Below are 21,688 nucleotides of genomic sequence, written 5' to 3'. Positions count from 1 at the left end.
CCAAGACTTCAGAGGCGCCTGGGAGATCCTGCTATTGAACTGCACAATCCCTGTGACATTCCAAACACAGACAAGTAGCTTTTACATTCAATCCCCAGCACAAAGACTGTATAGCTACCCTCTGTCTCATCTTTAAGGTCATGAGGACCAGGATTTCTGTCATTTGAAAATCAATTCAGAAGGAAGTATCAGATGCTGTTGGGGTTTTGGGGGGCTACTGTTTGTTTTTAAATAAAGAGGAAATCACCAAACAGTACAGAAGTTCACGTCCCTGTTCAAAAATGAAAGAAAGACAAATGGAATTAAGTTTTATTGCACTTTTGCAGGCAAACAACCCCAAACTTTTATCAGGAAAAGAGAGCATTCTAGTCACTGCCATCTACAGAGAAAAGTCAACAATGGCAACAGAGTAAACAAGCCCAAATTTGAGAAGTAGAAATATTTTAATTCAGTCTTCATAAAAACCATTAGTAATATACATTACACAAGTTATCAAGACATGAAAAAAACTTTAAAGTCCTGCTGTTCCTGCAACAGTAGCCTCTTTTCTCCTTAAGTCAAGAAGAAAGCCAAACCAGAAGTAGCTGAAGTTAATTAACATTAACTATTAATAACAGCAATTTTAGTATATTTCCTCACATCCATGTGGAGGAAACTCATGAGAAGAGTTATGCCAAGCTCCATTTTAGGAACTTAAACAAAAACTTCTTTGAATCAAAGTGACACTAGTGAAACTACTTTCCCTACTCCAAAAGGAACGCCACAAAAACCTCACCCTAATATTGAGTTAGTTTTATGAACAGAGAGAGTCTTTGGCACCAAAGGCCTTCTATACATAATCATACCCACATCAGAATGATGATACAATTTACTATCACAAAACTTTGTAGGTAGTTGATTAATCCTCTTCTGTACCACAATCTTCCATTGTTAAGATACTGCTGGCTTAAGCTTCAGCAGTTGGAGGACGGCAGGAAAAAAGACATTTTGCAGATTTCCCTCTTCACGAAAGAAATGTCCGGACTGTACCCTTTATTGTCCCCCTGCAAATAGGGCATTTCCTCAGGGATGGTGCACATTCTTTGCACACCACTAAGTGACCACATGGAATAAAAACAATAGAAACTTCTCTGTCCATGCAAACTTTACATGTTCTTTCCTCTTGCAGTCTTCTTAACTGTTCTTCCATAGGTAAACCTGGAAAAAATAGTTAACTTTTTGTCAGCCTGAATATAGGTGAATATATCAAAATATATTTAGAGTGTAGCCATGTCCTTTCTCCGTTCTATTTCCCTACCTGTATTGACAAAATATAGATGGCAGAACATTTTCAGAGCTCAGAAAGTGGCATGCAAGGAACTAGTCTGTACTTTCCCGTTCTGTGAGATGTTGGACAGCCCAGGGGCTGGAGGCCAACCAGTGTTCACATTTTAGCAAATGCTGTACTTCTCTTGGTTGGGTATCAGAAACACAGACCACAGCCTGATGGGTGGAAGTGAGCTATATCCAGGCTTGTACACCTTTCTACAGTCTATTAACAGATTAAACCACAGGACCAGAACAAACTCAAGCTCATGTCTGACAAGTTTTTATCTACACAGCTGTTGGTCAAGGTAGATCTCAGGACACCTATAGCCCACTCTGGAAAAGCAGAGATGATACCTGTTCTGAAATGCTAACCAACTATTCATTCTCCAGTCTTTACCAAATGCCTGAATGAGAGCTTGTATCAGGATCAAGTCCAGTATGTGCTGCTCGAATTGCTGAGCTCCAGAAAGCTCTACATCCTATGATGTGCAAAAGCATGAGTAAGGCACAGGATGCAGCTTACACCTGCTAGACTTGCCTGCAAGTATGCACATGCACTTTACTTTTGGTTAACTTTTTCAGTTCATCTTACTAAAGCAGAATTAGAGAGAGGGTAAAGCACCAAACCTATTTCTTAACCAAAGTAATTTTCTTTTATATGCTAGCTGTTTGTTCCACAATAGTCTTTAAGATAAGAAGGTAGAATTTAAGGTACCTGAAACATCTTCTGTGGGAACATACTTGATGGTCTTCTCCACTAGAATAAAAGAAAAAAAAACCCTTATCATTTGACTAATCTATGTTCAAACAGCATCAGTTTGTTTCTTTTTCTTTAGATTGCTGTGAGAGCACTGGTTAAACTTCTATAAAAGGATATTCTTTAAAAGCAAAAGGAAACCAGACAGACATACCAAATAAATCTCTGTAGAGCACAGGGTCACAATCTCGTAGACAGTTCCTGAAGATGCTGGCTGCATCATTTCCTTTCACTAAAATTGTATCTATCAGTTCCCTTGCCTGCAATGCTGTCTGAGTCTTCTGCTTAATAACATCATGCTCAAGTTCTGTTATCACTTTAGCTGATAGTAAACTCCCGAGGATTGGGAGTACACACGTTAAACGTTGGAATAAAGCCATTCGATTCTTCCGGATTAAGGACAAATCATCTGGAATATAAGGGGGAATTAGATAAAATAATTAGGAATACACTACTCCAAGTTGCACTTCTGTTTAACAGCAACTGATACATTCTTTAAACTCTATTTGAAATGTTTGCTTATCACACATCATTAATAAAACCCTCAGCAAGTTTTAGTGGTATTCACATAACAGACTTAAGGAAACCACATACAAGCAGCTTCTGAGCCAAAGCCTGTTCACCAAGGAAACTTCCTGCTCTCATCTCTAGGTTAAATGATCAGAGGGGACCTTGTCTAGCTCCACACTAGCAAGACTTACATAGAGGTGCAATCTTTGCAGCTGTCCAGAGAGTGTAACACCAACACTAACTCATCTCAAGAGGTTAACTTTTGTCAGTGCTAGGCTGTAGATAAAAGAAAGCTCTTCTAAGAAGTGTCCAACACAATTACGTACAAGAAAATCAGAAGTACAGCACAACCAGACTCTGCAGACTTTTTTAATACTCTACCACACATAAGAACAAAAAAATTTCCAGTAGGATTTAATGCTGAATCAATTTATGGTTTCTTGATAGAAATGCAACTAGGAAAGAAGCAGCCTTAATTCAATTTATAATAGAAATAATTCATTATGCTTCACAGACTCAAAATCAGAAGGATCTTTAGGCTTCAAAACCTGGATGGCATTGAAGCAACAGGAAATGTTAAAGACACATCAAATAAACACTTAAATTGATGACATACATGGGCTGAGTCAGACAGAAAAGCAGATCTTTGGCCATCTTACAGAATCTGAATCTGTAGAAGTTTATGGCCCCCTCTAGGAGGTGGATATGGTGGCTTACTGATTCAAGCAGCTTAAAGAGCAGGCAAATCTGGATAAAAATTAGTAGAGTGTACCAAGCGTTTTACTAACAGCAATATAAAGGCACACAAATGAAAAAAAAAGCGCTTTGGAAAGAAAAGGTCATTCTGAACCCTTGGCCTCTGCTATGAAACATTTCTCCTGAAACGGAATGAATCAATTCTCAGACTTCTAGTTCCATACAGATATCCTGACAATGCTTTTAGAGAAGCTGCTCCTAACAGCAATGAAACAAAATCACTTAGTGCATAAAAACAAACATTAAAAGTATACATATTACTAACCACTGCAGATTTCACTTTTACTTATGCCTGATGCCTACCTGATGCCACTTCCTCCAACTGTTTTTCTTTCTCTTCTTCAATCTTCTCATCTTCAGCAGTGAGCAGATCAGACACAAGATCATTAACAGTCTTGTAGTTTTCTCCAGTGGCCAAGATTTTACTTTGCACTGTTTGCTTTATTAGCCTTCTACTGAATCCCATCTCCAAGGCAGCTTTAACCACAGGTGTGTTCATCATGATTGCATCTTCTGAATGGCTCTCTCCAGGTTCAAAACGAATAACTAATCAGAAAGGGAAATCCTCATGTATAACAGGAAGAATAAAATACCCATACAACCCCAGAAGTCAGACACATCAACATTACCTACACACATGAATACTAAGCAGTAAAAAGTTTCAACTGTTTAAAGAGAATTTTTTAGAAGTCATTTTAAAAATGGAAGCCAGTCACTTAGTCATGGATTGAAGCCAAAATAAACGTCAATCCATGTCAGACCTTTGTTAAAACCTAGCTTAATCCAGAGAAACCTCTGAGAATTCCATTGTGTTTTAGCAGCTTTTTTTTATACTTAGTTATTTCTAACTTCAGCCTTGAAACATGTCCTGGGGGTGTGCCAGGGGTGGGGGAGGGAAGTCAGAGTTTATAGTACAAACAATTGCTCTATTCCAGCTCTTGATCAGTATTTTGCATTTAATTTAGTAAACATCGGACACGTGGTATTCTGACTCATTGTCCTCAGTCAGCAGGGACTAGGACAGCATAAACTCCTCCCAGAGGGTGAAGGGGTTTTTCCACTGTAACCAGAGTCCAGCCTAGAAAGAATTCACTGGATCAGCTTGTCCTACCTTCTTCCTTAACTGCTGCTGCTCAACTCAGAGCATTTACCTAGCTACATGCCTAGAGACGGAATTGCGTAACTGCAGAGTCATGACACCCTCTAGCAACTGTTCCACCAAGCTCAACACTTGCTTTGCTGAACCCAACCCTGAAATGAAAAACTACAAAAACAGCAACCAAGCACTCAAACCCAAAAATGTCAATATGAGCTGCTAGCATGAAAATAAGGAAAATGAAAAACAAGATCTCTTAGAGGTGTTTCCTTGGAGTTTGTCTACACAACATCAAAATTATTTAACTTTTAGGAAACAAATCTAAGAATTCACTATCCAAAGCTAACTTGCTTAGCAATCATTAAGTGTGCAAAATGCTGAGGAAGTTTAAAAACATGCTTTAATATACATACTTGGAGGATCAAGGTTTTCATCTACAGGCGGATCAGAGGTTGACAAGAGCTGTGGAACACAAGAGAACTACGTTAGTATCAAAGTATTGCTCTTCCCTCTATGTACCTTTCTAACACATTGTTCATCACCAATCCTGCTAAGCTTTCTACCCACTAAATATTTCACCTGCAGTTACACAAGTCTGCAAATTTGTGCAACTATATATCAACATAAAGCTGGTGCTGACCACTTCCAGGAAGAGGAGTTTGGCTACTCTTGCCATAAGAATTACAAATAGAAATAATTCACATTGTCCGTGACTGATTTCTGAAATAATAATTACTGATCTGCAATATTCAGTGTATAATCAGAACTTCCCTCTGCTAACATAAAGGAGCTCACTGTCCTCACTAGGACTTTCCATAAGTAATCTGTGGAGGTTAAACTCTACTAGTCCAAGACTAGCCATGGTTCAGCACTAGTTTCTTTTACATGTTCATGAAGAGCATTTATGATGTCAGAAACCCAGGAGAAACATACGCAGAAATGAGGCAGAAGAATGGACTGAACTCAAAGAAAGAACATAGCACTGTTAAACAAGGGAAAACCAAAGTTACAGGACAGTAAAAGTTTACCTGTTCAAGGAGATGGGGGAATCTGGCCTGAATTTGACTTACAAACTCTCTTCCTTTTACACGAAGCAGATACTCACATCTGAAACATTGACAAAAGTGTATCAAATCATACTTTCTACTTGCCAAAGGAAAAAATAAAACAAAGAAGAACGAACAAGTTTAAACCTAGTGTAACTTAAATACATTTCTCTTCCTTCAGAAGAGAAAGAATACTCCTAATTGGAAGCTTGGTGCAGCCTAGTGTCCAGTGACACTTAGATAAAGTTCTCCCATGACACCCAGCCATCAGTTGGCTTATGTATATAAATGCAGCAGCTTTACATTCTGCTACCACTTGTAATCAAAATGGCATGTCATGAGAAATGATACTGTGTCAGAATCACTACAAAGTGCAGTGATAAACTGTTTCTATCTTGCATCTCACCATTTTTATCTTCCACTCAAATCATTCAAAAGAAAGAATCTAACAAAATTTAACACCACTATCAAAGCCAGATCTGCTTCACTAACATAGGTTTATCTCTTATGTACATTTGCCAACAGACTTAACACAGTAAGGAACAACAGTGACATTTAACCCTACATACATCATATAGTCCAGCAGTAGCTGATAAATTGCCCATGAAACCTTAGTTGGAGATCTACAATGAGAAAACTATAATTAGCTTCCCTGAAATTAAGTGCAGCTATTTCTGTAATGGAGGTGGTGATTTCCACAGGCATAGATAGCAATTAGGTATGAAATTGCCATTTAATTATAGGTGACATTAAAATGTCATTTCTGTCATTCCTCCAGTAGAGACACACTAAAGAACCACTGAAACCCTCTTCACAAGCCTTTCCACATGTAGGAAACTAAACCACACAAGCAGAACATCAGGTTCAAGAGCATTCAGCATGGGCACAAAACTAGAACCAGTGAGTTAAATATTCCTTCTACTTCATTTCTCAGCAGCCCTTGCTCTCCTCAGTCAGCTTCCTGACTGCTTCTCCTAGAGAGAAGGGTATGCTCATTAACAATGCAGTTTCACTTACTGTTAGTGATCTGGGGATGCACACAGCTTTTAGTAATGAATGGGAAAGCATTATGTGCCATGGTTAATGAAGAAATGTTTTAATTATGCCCACCTACGCACTTCAGAGCTTTCAGACATGCATGCAATACACCCAAATGAAAGAGTGAACCTGTACATCAATAAAGTTCAACAAAACTATTAAGTGCAGTACATATCTGCCAAAATTAGAACATTTAGGAATATGAACAAATTATGATAAAGATTTTTTGCAAGTTACCTTGGAAACCACTTTGCATGCTCAATCCATGGATCATCTCCAGATTCCCAGCACCTTAACCCACCATCACAGCAAAAACACTTCACGTCATCATTGCGACCTTAAAAAAGAAAACCAAGGTAAAATATCTAGCAAATACTGAGACAACTTACTTGAAAGTAAATGTTGGACATAGCAGTATGAATAAAACCGGAGAAGTCTGGGTTTCTTACCTACATAGTAAAAGCCAGCATCTGCAAGCTGTTCAGGCTGAACTGGAATTCTGGTTGGCCAATTTATGAATGTTTTAACACGTGCTTCATGGGTTTGCATGCTCACATTTGAAACATTGAAACTCTGCTGGTCCCGGATAAGGTTTTCCACAAAAGGGCAGTTGGGATAATGTCTCCGATGCTCTGACACAGCATTGTCTTTTGGTTCCCAATTACACAGCTGACCACCACAGGTAAAACAAGCAACTTTGTCTGCTGTCCCCAAATAATAAAGTCCAGCCTTTGCCAGATCAGTGGGTGAGAGAAATGTCAGCGGCCATGAGTGAAAGGTGCGTAGCCTAGCATCTTCTGTCCTCATAGAAGGATTGTGAAGCTTAGGGCTCAAGAATGAAAGGTCTTCAACTGCCCTAGTAGTTACTGGGTCTTGAGGAAAACTGGAAAAAGAGCCACTGAAATATCCAACCTGTTCTAAACTTGGAGAAAGTGCTATGGAATGTAGAGATGGTGAGAGACTGCTTGCAACTGAAGGTGAAAAGGCTGAACGAGATGACAGTCCAAGGTTGTTAACTGAACGCACACTTTGAACAAAACTGCAGCTAGGATACAGCTGCTTATGTTTTTCCATAGCATTATCTCCTGGTTGCCAGTTCTCCAATGTTAAACCACAACTGAAGCACTTAACTTTATCTTGCACACCCGTGTAATAAAACCCAGCCCGGGCAAGGCTCCGCTCTGATACCGGTGTGTTCATGGGGAAAGTAGAGAACGTTGACATTCTGTAGAGTTCACAGGACAGGTCATACTTCAGCTCACCACACAGAGCACTCTGCCTCATGATGCTAGCCAAGAAAGGGCTATCTTCCACTATGTTCATAATGGACTGTTTTGGGAAAAATGGGACAAGTCTTCCTCTGGGAGGTAGTTGTGTGCATTAAAGGCAATTTGGAATAACCCCTGTCTGTACAAAAGCAATAAATACTTTAAAGTGTAACTTCAAATGTGCAATGAATAGAACTGACCTCATGATTTAACAGCCTTTAAACATTTGAGAAGTTCTTGTATCTTAGTTTAGCAACTGCTTTCAGTGCAAAAGCTGCCCAATCCCATTTCAACAACTGAAGAAAGTATGTTGAAAAGGAATTTCCCTTGAATCATATAAGAATCACATGCTTCATTTGTTCTGTATATCTGGGAGAGCAGTACCAATTTGTCAGGCTCGTGGAGGTGGGATCAAAAGAGGAAAAATCTCAAATGGGTTTATCAAAATCCTTTGTCAGTAGAGAAACTAAATTGGGGGGCAACTAAAACAACACTGTTCTTATCCAGAACATATGTTAAGTGATTTAAGGACAAGATTTCACCCTAGACATCTGATAAATATGTAGCTTATACACACAGAAAGATTTCAGTTTGTAAAACCTCAATAGGAGGCTGAAAAGAAGGGTTTATCAAGTTCAAAGGGCACACAAAAAATAGAGACCCTGAACTGACATTACTAAACTGATCTCGTATATTTGCTACTACCGGACTCCAAAAAAAACCCCTCTCAATTTCTGCATATTGTTGTAACAAGTTGTTAGACTAAAGAAGTTAGTTTATGCTCAACTTCACATGTATAGAATATTCAGCTATTAGAGAAACAAATCCTATACACTGTCTCAGACAAGGATGAACTCTATTAACAAACCAGGATAGCCCCAGGCTTGTCTACAAGTCAGCACTGAATTAACAGAACATTTCAGTTTTAGCCTGGTGCCTTAGTTACAAGTACAGAGTTATCGAATTTAACATAAATTAATTGCCTTGTGTTGAGACATTCTGATGCTTTATACTGTTGAATTAAGTTTTTTCTGTATGCCATGTTTCTGGCATACAGAAGCAAACAGAACTCTCAGGTTAGTTTCTTTATTTCTGCACAGAACTACCTCCCAGAGTTAAGACTGAAGTCCCTTCTAAGGTGCCTACGTCTCCATATTGACAGTGACTGTTCTCAAGAAGAAATTGTAAGTATCTGTAGTTTCAATCATTCAATTTTTTGGGGCAGAACAAAACCTGTAAGGAAGAAAAAGAGGAGTGTTTGAAAATACACAAGATGAGGTACATGCAATGTCTATGCAAACAGCAATTACACAAACTGAAACACCATAAGCTTTTTCGAAATTATAGAATGTTAAGGGTTGGAAGGGACCTTAAAGATAATCTAGTCCTAATCCCCACTGCCATGGGCATGGACACGTTCCCGCAGACCAGGTTGCTCAGAGCCACATCCAACCTGGCCTTGAACACTGCCATGACGGGGGTGTCCACAACCTCCCTCAGCAAACTGTTCCAGTGTCTCACCACTCTCACAGTAAAGAATTCCTTCCTAATATCTAACATAAATTTCCTCTTTCAGTTTGTACCCATTACTCCTTGTCCTATCACTACAGTTCTTGTCAGAGTCCTTCTCTGGCTTCCCAGCAGATCCCCTTCAGATCCTGGCAGGTTGCTATGAGGTCTCCATGCAACCTTCTCTTCTACAGGCTGAACAGTCCTAAGTTTCTCTGCCTGTCTAATGTCACGTAGAAAGTTTCAGGGAGTCAACTCTACACACTGTGATATGGAGTGGATTTTACACACTTCATTTCCCTGTTATTGACGCATATGCAAAAACTGTTTAACCCACAAGCAGAATTTTTTGGCAGACGGATTAATCAGGATACTTGATCACAAGCTGTGTAACTAAAGGTGAGATCCTGTACTGAAAAAGTTGCATCCATTTAAATTGGTTTAAGCTTGCAGATTCTCAAACAATGAAGACCCAGTTTTATAACACTGACTTAAAGAGTACTGGATTGTCTTATTTAGGTAAATCCAACTATACTTGAAGCATAGGACATTAGCAAAACTGACCTTCCCCAACAATTCAGGTAAGGGCAAACACAAAGTTCAAAGGGTTTTTATATATGTAGCTATGAATAAATATAAAATTACATATTTATTAGTCTGATCTGGAGGATCGGTTTTTTAAAGGTTTTTCCAGGGAAGACTCAGTCACGATGACACAGCACTGCAGAAACAACCCCCTGCGCTAAGGCACCAGATCTTGAGCACCAGACCCCGCCTGGCCGGGCCTAAGCGCGCTCCCAACCCCGGCAGCGACAGCCCCACGATCCACGTACCCCCGCGGTCACCCCGGGCCTCGCTCTCTGCTCCCTCTGCTCCCGGGGGCCCGAGCGCCGCTCCCCGAGCGGGTTCCAGCGGGGCAGCCGCGCTCCCCTCCAGTGCCGGCGGCCACGGCCTGGGGCCGCACAGCCCCTCCAGCCCCCGCCGGCGCCGCCACACCGGGCACGGGCAGAGAGCACAGGCACCGGGCACGGGCACGGGCACAGAGCACGGGCACCCCCCGCCCCCTGACGGCAGCGCCCTCCCGACAGGGCCCCGGCCCGCTCCCACCCGCAGCCACCCCCCCACAGCCCATACTCACGGCCTCCGAGCGGGGCCCCGCAGCGGCCCCCAGCAAGGCCCAGCCTATATGCGGCGCCTGGCAGGCCGCGGGGGGAGAGGAACCCCCGCCGGCAGCGCCCCGCCCGGGAAACTCCGGCTCGGCTCTCCCCGGGAGCTCCCGGCGGGCGCAGGCACCGCCTGACGGGGCGGGCACAGCCCCGCCCTTCGCGGGCCAGCAGCGCCGTCGTGCGGCAGCCGGCAGCGGGAGCGGCGCTGCGGGGCTGTGCGGGCCCTCGGCGCCGGGGCTCCGCCCCTTCGAGGCGCTGTGCTGCGGGGGCGGATGGCCCGTCAGCGGGGACCTTGGGTACTTTCCTCTGCCAGCGGGGGAAACCCGAGTGTGCTTCCCGGGCGGGAATTTCCAGCCCGCGGGCAGCCGGGAAGGGGGGGCGGCCAGAGGGGCGGTGCCGCTGCAGGCGGCCGGGGCCGCCGACCCCGTCCTGGCCCGTTCTGGGGCCGGCGAGGCCCGGGGGTGCCGGCACCGCGCTCCCACGGCACGGGCCGCACACGCAGCTCCGCTCCCCTGGACGGGCGGCGAGGGCCGAGCTCTCCGCAAACCCCGCGGTTTCACCCTTGACACCAGCGTACAACACAGTTGCTCGGCCGCACTTCCTAATATAGGCAGCTGCAGTCTGCCAGAGAGGAAACAACATGACCGACGAAAGACTTTGGTCACTGAAAGTCACGGGGAAAGAACAAGAGGAAGACAAAATAAGACCATAAATTTCCACGGAGGGGTTTAAGACACTATCTCTGCATATCGAAATCTGAAAAAGTTCCACAGCACCTACCAGAACGCTGACCAAAAGCTCAAAATGTCCCAGCACAGTCATGGTCTGGCATTTCCTATGAACAAACACCAGACAAGAGATTTTAAAAAGCCCCCGTTTTGTGATGACAGATGGGTAGTAGGGTGTTTACACAACTGAGAACTGAAGAGTAAAAATAAAGGAAGTGTAACAGCATTATGACACTAGTGGGTAATTTTCTGTATCAGAGTTCCAGTAAGATGAGTTTGCAAGAGACTCATTCATATATTTTCTAAAACTCTTTCAAATTTCCTGCCATATGTGATGACATTTATCATATGTAACAATACTATCTGTCAAATTTGAACTGCGGCAGCGACATCTAGTACGGTAGAGCTTCTACTGTAACACTATTTAACATCACATAATGATAGAGAAACATTGGCTTTGCAGCAGTTGCAGAAAAAAAGAAAGTTAAAAACTTCCTTTTAAATTTTAAAATGGTTGTCAGATCCCTGACATTGTTTTAAGGAAGCTTACTGACACGGGGAAGAGAAGGTTCAAAAATGGAGCCAGCCCTTCAAATACCTTATGTGAAGAGTGAGGAGGTGTGGTATTTAGAGTTTTGTTTGACATAGGGAACTGTTCAATGTCACACAAGGAACTGAGCTCTCTATTTGTGTGAGGCTTTAATTGCAAGTGCTTAAAGATTTACTTTGACTGGTTATCCCCAGTTTCAGAACTTCAAACAGGACTCCCCAGATGAAGTTGTATTGATCTATTGTAACAGATTCTTGACTTCTTACCGCACATTCTCCCAAGACTAGTTAACCCAGTGTTCCTCCTTAACTCTCCTGCATCCCTCCCTCCCTCCCTTATGCCTCTCCACCCCCAGCCACTATCTGCCCTTGCCCCTCTGTACCCTTGGCCTCCTGCTAATCTGGCAATATAAACTATTTCCTCCCCTCCCAGGCCTCAAGGCAGCCAGTTTCAGGTTCACCCTTTGTGCTTGACAGCCTCATGTCGCAATGGAGGAAGGGAGGGGGAGAAAATAAAAAGCAGGCTAAAATGCTTGTGATAGCAGAAAAAGAGGTGTAGCTGCCCTGAGCTGTCAGGCTTTTGCTGCTTGCTTTGCCTCATTCAGTGTAGCAGCAGCCCCTCATTCCCAGTAATTTCTTCACTTTTCAGAGAAAGAGGTAAGAGGGAACTTTCCCCACTTAGCTGCAATGATGGATAGTCCTTTACGCAAAGGACATGAAGTAAGAATGCAACTTAAGAGTTCTTCTTAGAACTGAAATTCCTGAGGAACAGTGTATTATCATTAGCGTTCTGTGTGTGGCTTCAGCCTGGGGCCAGGGTAACTCTCCAGAGGCAGAGTAAGAGGACAGTAGTGGTGCTTAAGCCCTACCCAAGCTAAATGCTTTGGCTTTGGTTCTCAGGCCATGAGACTGAGAACTAGGACTGTTTCTTATTCCAGCCCTTTCACCAATTGCAGCAACCTTCTAAGGTCACAGTCCTGACCTAAAAACCAGTGAGGGGCAAACAGGGCACTCTGCTTTGCCAGCTCTTAGCTCTGGATAGAGGGGGAGAAGGCAGCATTCAGATAAAGCTGTCCTCAACCAAAGGAAACCGCAGAGGCCAAAGTGCTAATAAAAGTGCCACTGCCACATTACTAGTGTTTATGAAAATACCTCATGGTATTGTTGACTGAAATAGCAAAGGTTAGAGGCCAAATTTCTGGAGATGGAAAGCAGTGACCCTGCAGCATGAGTGTTTTATCACACCAAGTAACACAGCCAGCCCTTGAAGTACCTGATGTAACTGCAAGTCCAGAAGTCTTCTCTGAAAGGCCTGCTGAATGTCAGTCTCCTCACGCTGCCATCCTTCTCTGATGCATTCTGCAGTTTACCACCTTCCACAACGTTAAAACATTTGGCTTTAGTGGTGCCTCTGTAACACACCTCTAAACATCTATGAAGAGGAGAGATGGAGGAAACACACATTGTTATTTGCCTTTCTGTTGCTACTGACTCCTGTACCCACTCTCCCACAAATCTAAACCCCGCTGTAAAACCTGTATGAAAAATAAAACCAGTTATTACTGATTTTATCACTGGTATTTTTCAGCTTTCCAAAGGTATCAAATGGCTCCATGGAACATGACCTGCTTATTCTGAACTCCATAGTGTTGGCTTCACTGTAAGCATCAACCCCCATTCGAGCAGTGAAGAGGTTTCGTCTTATAAACTGACCTAAGATGGTGATAGGGTTCCACAAAAGCTTTGGAAGGAATTCCTCAACTCCTTCAGGACATAAGGGGAAGATAATGATGAGAGAAATATGAAAAAAAAAGAATATTAAGGAAAACTTGGGAAAAGCCAACTTGAGGCAAAAAATACCAGCTGTAGATAAAAGTTGCATTATCTATTCAATTTACAAATGAAGCCAAGTCCCAAGAGCAGAGTAGTTCTGACATCCTGTAAACATGAGATCAGACAAGCTATGTTTTGATAATCTGTGTGGGTGCAAACTGCCCACTTCGTTTTGACTAAACACAGAAACTTTTAATTTATTTTTTTATTTGTAAATTTAGTCACAGGTTTGTTCGCTTTTGCCCAGGGGGAGGGGAATTGAAGTTTTTCTTTTCAAAAACTGTCTTCACCGGGAGAGGCCTGGTGAGTTTAGCATCCACAGATTGGGATTAGCCAGAAGATGCACAGGAGATAAGTGAACACTAAGGAACACTAACTGCTGGTTCGGCCAGAGATACCTAGGGACAGATCGATAAGAGAGTCAAAGATCTAGGACCAGATTAGCATCAAAGGGATCAATAACCAATAGGAGATGGAATACTAAGAGTTGTGTAATTTAAGACCAATGAACGTGAATTTCTTTGGAGTTTTTATGTATAAATATGGGAAAAGTCTGGTAAAGAACCATGTGTGAAGGAGTTATTTTCACTGCACAACCCGGGCATATGTGGATGAAATAATTTCTGTTGCACATGCTGGCCAGAAAAAAGTAATGCCTTGATTCTCTAACACTGAAAAGATGTTGTTGGAGAGTTTCTGTTTTTCCCATAGTTTCAGTGACAAGGGCACCTACATCTACACCAGCAATAATGATTACTTTATTTCTTTTTTTAAATGAAGCTTTTTAAATTGCATTTGGGCATGTAGCAAAAAAAAAAAAAGAAAAAATCCCAAGGGACAAATACAATATTTAGATATTAAGGGCATCCATGACTCATTGTGATAACCCTAAATGTTCAAGAAAAAAAAAAATCTTGCTGCTCCCTTTCTGAAGGTCAGTGCATTCACAGTCTGCAAAGTTTCCATTCCCTTTGCACACAGACAAGAGTTTTCTTTTCCACATCCTCCTACACAAAGGATCACGAGTACAAAAGTTTAGGTTTACCTAAATCAGTTGTGGGCTTTCTCACATTTAGTGCTCAGATAAATTCTCCCATTAGCCATGAATAGTCTCAAGAACTTATCAAAGCCACACTGCGCAAGTTGAGGCTTTTAAATCAGTCAGAAACTCTCATTAATATTTACTTGGAAGATAAAAAATAATCAGAATGAGCTGCAAGAAGATCTTGGTAGATGTTGAGTTCAATTATCTGTTTAGATTGGAGAATCTGCTCACTTTTCTAAGTGTTTTTGTCTGCTTCTAGGAATACCATTTTGTTCTCCTGGTGGTATAACAAACATACATTCAGCAGGAGATAGGAGCATGAAGAATGCCAAAGCAGAGATGACTGGACTAAAATAAACCGCATTCAGGTGGAAAAAGGACCACCTATATATCAAGGAAATCAAAGGGTTCTATTCAACTGCTTCAAATTTTGTCAATTCAAAGCTCCACATTCCTGGTTTTTTTCCAAAGGAGTTGTCTTTCTAAACAGCAGGTTGTCTGCTTTGACTCCAAGTTAGTTCCTGCTGTCAGAGTAATTTCTCTAGATCTGATTTCTCTCATTTATTCCTCATCATCTCTCAGCAGATTTTAAAACCTTCCTAAGGTGTTCAATTTGCTTTAGTTGAACTAGCTGTTGCTATTCATGTTCTTGGAGAATTTTTTTATGTCAGTACTCCTTCAACTGAAAGAGAATCAGGTGTGACACTGTTTAATTTCCTGAGGATTACACTGGAGGTTTTCTACCACGACTGCTGCTAGGCTCAGGAAGATACAAGTAATTTGTCAATCATGCTAAATGTGATTCCATCACACTTTACCTAGAAAATAGGTGATTGCCTTGACAAAGAGTTCTTTTTAAAAAGCCAAATGCCTCAGAAATTAAATCATCCACTCAGAGGCTACAGATACAAGATGAAGTTTCTCAAAGTATCTACATCACAGCTTCAAATGGCACATAAACACATGGGAACACACTAACTTCTGCAAACCCACATACAAAGAGGAGCTTAAGCCTTCTGTTGCAACATGCAAAATAAGGCCCTAATTCTGTAAGCAAAACCAGAAATCTGATCTCTGTGCCTGAGTTCCCAATGCAGCTTGTGGGGAACCGATTTGTGATTTACAGCAAGACCAAAAAACCCCAAGCCCCTGCATGCAAACTGAACAAGTCATAAATCAGCTCTGCTTGAACAACGATGGCACAAGCAGTTGTAGCAGACACAGGGTTAAATGACAGGAGTGAGGGCTGCTTAGGTTAATCCTGGTGCCAAATGGTACTAAAACTGCAGCCTGAGAGAAGCTGAGCTTTCCATTTTTGTATTCTACTGCACAGTACCATGTTTCTTAAGAATATTTTGAGAAATAAGAGGAATCATAGTTGTACTGAAAATGCTTTCACTTTCACTTCTTACTACTTACAGGAATAAATAAATTAAAAGTAATGTAGCATGCACTACTGAAAAAAGTTTCTTTTAGACTTTACTCTAAATTGTAATAATTTCATGAGAATATATTAGAGGGAAAACATAGTAGAAACAGAAGAAGAGTGATGAGTCTTTGATAAGGGGTTAAGCTAGTGTTTTTTGGCTAGTAGCTACAAATTGATTATTAACCTACATACCAGTACCCACTGGATACATGAACAGGAAGGGCATTAGTGTGAGGAACAACAAGTGCCAATTGAGTGAATATAAATATCTATTTATGGCGAAGTTAGAACACTGGGTTTCTAGAAGCTGTAATTTGCTGTCAAATTTTGACAGATTTGCTGTTAAATTATTCAGAGAATTGAAAAGCTATTGGGATGGAGTGGACAGACAGTTACATTCTTATACAAAAAAATGATTGCATGAATGAGATGCCAAAATCAGGCTAAAATGACACTAGATGTCATGCTGAATACTCACTTGGTTTTTTTTAGTGGACTAGCAAGAAAAATTGTTCTCTTCCTGGTATACTTATTCAGAAGGACCACCTCAGATTCAGAAAACAAAGAATATACTGACAGGGCTTAATTTAGCATCCACCAGTAGCTGCACTGACCTAAAATCCATCTCTCCCAGTACCAGCCAGTACCAGACATTCCTGGTATCAGATAATCTCTTTATGTAATGAAAACCATCTCAACCTCTATTACAATAATCTGGGCCTATTATCTGAAGTTCAGTGTTACTAATTGTGATAATCCAAAAAGTCACTCCAGTCCTTATGAACACAGATTTCTGGGGAAAAAGAAGTTTGCGTGCAAATTGAAACATTCTACATTCTTGAGTCAGGAATTCAGAGTGGCCGCGAGCACAGCTGCCTTGGGAAGCAGGAGTTAAATGCTGTGTTCATTACTCCACAGTGCTGCTGAGACAGAGGGTACAGTAGCCTTGGGGAAGCAAAGAGTCCTTTGTTCTCTGTTGAGTTATTTCAGCAGAGAAAGACCTTTTCCAGCTGAAAAAGCACTGTCCTGAAGATCACAAAGATCAAAGAATGTGAAGAGAAGGGCCCAAGTAAGATTGTCCCATCCTTCCACTGTGCAAGAGTCAAGAAACAAAGCACCCCATTCCTGACACACAAGACAATATGAACATGTTTTGAACAAAAAGAAAAACCTGATAAAATGTGCTTGTACAGCATATGGAAAATTAAGCCCCAGCCTATGAGGCTTTAAGTCACTACTTTAAAAAACATTAATGTCATAAGTTGACATGAGATGGATTTTATCCTGCTCTGAGGACAAAGCACATATTTAAAACAGACTAGACCACCAGTTTTGAGACACAAGGTGCTGTGCTCCCTTCAGGCTCTGCAATAGTGGAGATTAAATTACCATCTAAGCACTGGCACAGAAGAAGTCTCAATATCAAATGTGTTGAAGCTTTAAACACACAGCGTGATTTCTAGCACCACCTGCACATTGAGAAGTACAAATGCAAGGGTCTGAATAAAGTACCAGTGTCTTGAGGCTTGATACTGGCCTCTTGCCACTTCCTTATGACTTCCTTAGTTTGATTTTAAAGAAAAGTAAATTTTTTCCTATCTCAAAGCTCTTCCTAATACAGTTTTGAATGTATTTCTAACTAGGAACATGGCTTGTGTCTGAACTTTGTCAAACACATACTGTAGGTCTCCAGAACACTGTCTCCTTCACTTGGCCACACAGTTACAAGTGCAAAATAAGCTACTGTGGGAACATTTCCAAAATTAAGCAGGTTATCTTCCACTGAAAGTATATACAAGAGTTTGGCATTGGCCCAGGACTGTAGGAGTTTCTGTTTTTTGTGGTTTTGTTTTTCTTACTTGGAAACAATAGTGGTATTCATGCCTAAGCAGTTCATGAGGTTACAGCTTCTGAGGCTGCGTTTCTCAAAATGCAGCAATTGCTATAAAAGATGCAGCATACTTCCGTGTTACCACAGTGATTTCCCTTCTGCTGGCTCCTATGGAGTAATTAAAAAATTTATTTCTTTTAAAGTGGAACTTTGCATGTACATATGGAGCTGCTCAATCCTGCATCCAGATATGTAGTCCTGTGGGCCAAGACTTTGTAGACTGAAATACATATACTTAGTGATTGTGAGCACTGTTCTTTTGTTTCTGTCCTTTCACATCTCTTTCCCCCTCCAGTCAGCTCCTCTCTACCCAATGCTAATCTCCTGCACACAGAAAATGAGCACATTTATACAATATCCTGTTTGTCAAGCGTTGTTTTGTCCCTTTAGTTATTACACACAAGTACTCTTCAGCTGACAAGTTGTCAGCTGCATTGTTCGCAGGTTGTCAGGCCTCCCACATTACAGTGTACTTGCCCAGCCTCAGAGAGAAAGACTATGGCTTTTTCATAGACAAAGATAAGGAAAAAAATTCATTGTAAACCAATTTCTTCTGTTCAATAAATAGCTGAACAAAACCCAAGTCTCTGCAAAGCAATGCATGTTTGTCTTCTGTAACATAACACTATGGCAGGCACTGCAGTGAGCTATAGAAGGCAGGCATGCTGTAGCAACTCTGAAAACAAAAGAGCTGCTGACCAACAAAACTCTCGGGAAACACCAAAAAAGGGTGCGGAATCTGAATGTGAGGCAAGAGAGAGACAAAGGCTACAATGATGCAGTTGGCAAGAGAGGATCATCTAGTAAAATATATAAGGGCTATAGAATAGATATTTATATCTGAGCTGGTCAATCTTTCTAGTCAAATGAAAAGAAAAACATGCCTTTAGGATGTGTTTTTGTATTAAATCCTAAAATAGACATTTTAAATGGATTACATGCACCACCCCAAAGTGCCTTTTTCTGTCTGTTGAGTACTGAGGAGGTGAGAGTGTTAAGGAACTAGGGAGACTGTTCCAAAGTCTCACATTTTTGTAACATCATTAGGAGGAAAACATAAATAAAATCAGAGGACAAGGGAAAAGGATAAATGAGTCAATGATTGTTCCAGATATACATGTTTTTTAGTGCATGATTTATGTAGCAAAGGTAGGAATGCAACAGCTGGTCTCACAAACCAGACCTGTGCTCTTCTGCCATTTCTAGGAACCACAGAAAATACAAGAAATTCTATAGCAGGAAATTATGAGTAACCACAGCAGCTCTTCAAATACTTTTTTCTTATTGTTTCTGTCCATTTTTCACTTTTGTTTCATCAAGGACAGGATTTGATTAAAAACTGCAGAGAAACAAAACTAAAATTCTTCCTTTTAGGGCAAGAGAACAGAACACAAGTTAGGGGGTTTTTGTTTCTTTTTTAAAGCAGTGTTTTGGGGTGGGGTGTTTTTAGAAACTAATCAGGAAAGGGTCATTGTTTTACTGGTGCAATTACACATAATGAGCTATGGCAATAACACATTCCTAGGCAGACACTATCTGTAGGTGTCCATTTGGCAGGCCTCAGCTCAGGAAACATCAGCCCAGGAGGCCTAGTTTGGGTAGCCACATGCACTGGTTCCAAATAGCCTTTTCTGAGCAGTGAGCACCTTCTCTTGAGTTGGGCTAATCCTCCCTGCAGCTAAGGGCACTGTCCCCACTGCTACATCTGAACTTGAAAATCCAGGTACTCACCAGTCACGGCAGCTGCATTTCACATTAGCAGTAGTTTGGCCATCTCATCCTCATTCTGTAGGTAAAACAAAATGCAGGAGGTGACTGCTGTTGGGGCAACCAGAGGGAAGAGAGGGCGTAGGGATGAACAGCTCATCAGGAGGGTGGTCCTGCAGAAGAGCACAGCAGTGCATTTCACACATCAGGATTTTGGAAAGCTGAGCAGTCCACAGGCAAGTTCAAGCACACAGAAAGTTTTGACATACTTACGAAGTATGGCATGGGGCCAGATTTCACAAACAAATAGTGAAGATAATCAAAATTATCTGGCTGCTTCCACCAAGGGCTGTGTTTTCCAGAGTATGATCTATCATACAGTGTGATGGTGGCATTTTATTGCCAAAGAGGCTTCAGTGGAATCCTCAGTGAGGTTTCAGATCAATTTCTGGTAAACAAACTTTCCAGAGGGCAGGATATTTGACAGCATTACCCTCAAAGTTTGTGGGAATCATCTTTGAGTCTGAAGGGATGTGAGAATTCATGGACTGAATGTGGATCAGCCCATGGAGCCAAGGACTCAGGGGAGCAATGCACACCACTGCTGCATAGCTGGAGTGTTTCTATGGTGAATATCTGCTATTGCAACAGAAGGATATTCAGCAGACAAAGGCCATCCCTGAGGTTCCTTGGGGTAGCTACAGTCATCCTAAGTGCTACAGGCCGCACACCTCAATGGAAGGCTGTTGTGAAGAGAGGGAAGCAACACAGCCAGATTTGCCTCCCCCTTGGCATTCCCCATCACCTCCTGCACCCAGCCACAGGGGAACCCACAAGGCCATGCCTCCCCCATCTGCACCCCAAAAGGGAGCTGCAAACAGTCTCTGTCCCTGAAAGAGAATTTACAGGACCTTACTGACTTGCAGCACAGGAGAAGCCAGGATTTAGGTAAATCTGTGTTTCCTGGGCAGCCTGTGAACTGGAAGAGATCCAACCTGGGCAGGGCACAGGCACTGCCTGACTCGGTGTCACCCACATGCATCAGTGTGGTATCCAGTTCAAAGGACAACCTGGGCAGGTCATGTCCCTGCCACATGGCCACATTCCTGGAGCAGAAGATGGTTCTTGGGCTCTCCACACAGAATTTGATTAAAAGGCCTGTGCAAATCAGCAGGTCATAGGCTGTGACTCAGGCAATGAACCTCCAAGGCTGCTTCCTGTCACAGGAAGTTGATGAGGTAAAAATTCGTATAAAGAGGGAGAACAAAGTACAGCATTATCTGCAAGGATTTAATCACCCGTGTGCCAAGTGCTGAGGACGCCTGGAGTTTTTTCATCATACCAGAGTTTAGAGGTACTATTGCACTTTTCTATACAGAGTTCTATTACAAGAATTCATAGAATCATAGAAAGGCTTAGGCTGAAGGGATCTTCAAGATTATTTACTTCCAGCCCTGCTGCCATGGCCAGGGACACCTTCCACTAGACCACGTTGCTCAAACCACCACTAACCCAGCTTTGAATGCTTCCAGGGATGTGTCATCCACAAGTTTTCTGGGCAACCTGTTTCAGTGTGCCACCACACTCACAGGAAAGAATTTCTCCCTAATATCCAATCTAAGCCCACCTTCTGTAGTCACATCACATGCTATAAAGTTTTTCCCTCAAGGACTTTAACTTCAGAGAGTCCTCCCCTTCAGTCATTCTTGCCATTTTTTGAGTGTTGAATCTGAAAATTAGGACTAGGAAACATTCCTGGCAGTTCAAATCCCAATCCTTCTCATAGTGTGCCACTCCACACAGTTGGCTCTCTGCTGAATGCTGAGATTCAGCTCAACTGCACATTAGTTTAAATGAAACTGAAGAGAACTGGGTATCATAGATTAAACTTTGGGCATTTTCACCCTTTTTTTTTTGTATCAGTTGGTTAACAGAAAAAGAAAATATTTCCCCACCAATTCTTCCTAGCAGTCAATTCTTCTCTGTCAACTCTTTTTGAAAACAAAAGTAGGGACCATGCTTCATTCACTTTTTCTCTGAAATTAACACAGA

General features: G+C 41.9%; 1 protein-coding gene across 1 annotated transcript; it reads right to left on the bottom strand.

The window, feature by feature from the left end:
* Window positions 1–424: 424 nt before the first annotated feature.
* Window positions 425–10,557, bottom strand: LOC104690066 (inhibitor of apoptosis protein). The gene is made up of 9 exons (XM_039563875.1): window positions 10,427–10,557; window positions 6,961–9,012; window positions 6,749–6,848; window positions 5,456–5,534; window positions 4,841–4,889; window positions 3,635–3,877; window positions 2,220–2,474; window positions 2,024–2,065; window positions 425–1,197 (listed from the first exon to the last, which is right to left on the bottom strand). The coding sequence occupies exons 2-9, from the start codon at window positions 7,832–7,834 to the stop codon at window positions 1,004–1,006; spliced, it is 1,836 nt and encodes a 611-aa protein (XP_039419809.1). The 5' UTR covers window positions 7,835–9,012; window positions 10,427–10,557; the 3' UTR covers window positions 425–1,003.
* Window positions 10,558–21,688: the final 11,131 nt, after the last annotated feature.

Source organism: Corvus cornix, chromosome 1, assembly GCF_000738735.6.
Source record: "Corvus cornix cornix isolate S_Up_H32 chromosome 1, ASM73873v5, whole genome shotgun sequence".
Classification (NCBI taxonomy): Eukaryota; Metazoa; Chordata; class Aves; order Passeriformes; family Corvidae; genus Corvus; species Corvus cornix.
The sequence above is the reverse complement of the archived record's forward strand: the minus strand, read 5'-3'. Positions and strand labels throughout refer to the sequence as shown.

Excerpts from the sequence above, each read along its gene's own strand:
- LOC104690066 (XM_039563875.1), bottom strand. The coding sequence starts at position 7,834 with ATGAACATAGTGGAAGATAGCCCTTTCTTGGCTAGCATCATGAGGCAG. Across the intron at positions 5,535-6,748 it reads CATGCAAAGTGGTTTCCAAG|ATGTGAGTATCTGCTTCGTG; the intron begins GTAACTTGCAAA and ends TCAATGTTTCAG. Across the intron at positions 2,066-2,219 it reads GCTCTACAGAGATTTATTTG|TGGAGAAGACCATCAAGTAT; the intron begins GTATGTCTGTCT and ends CTTTTATTCTAG.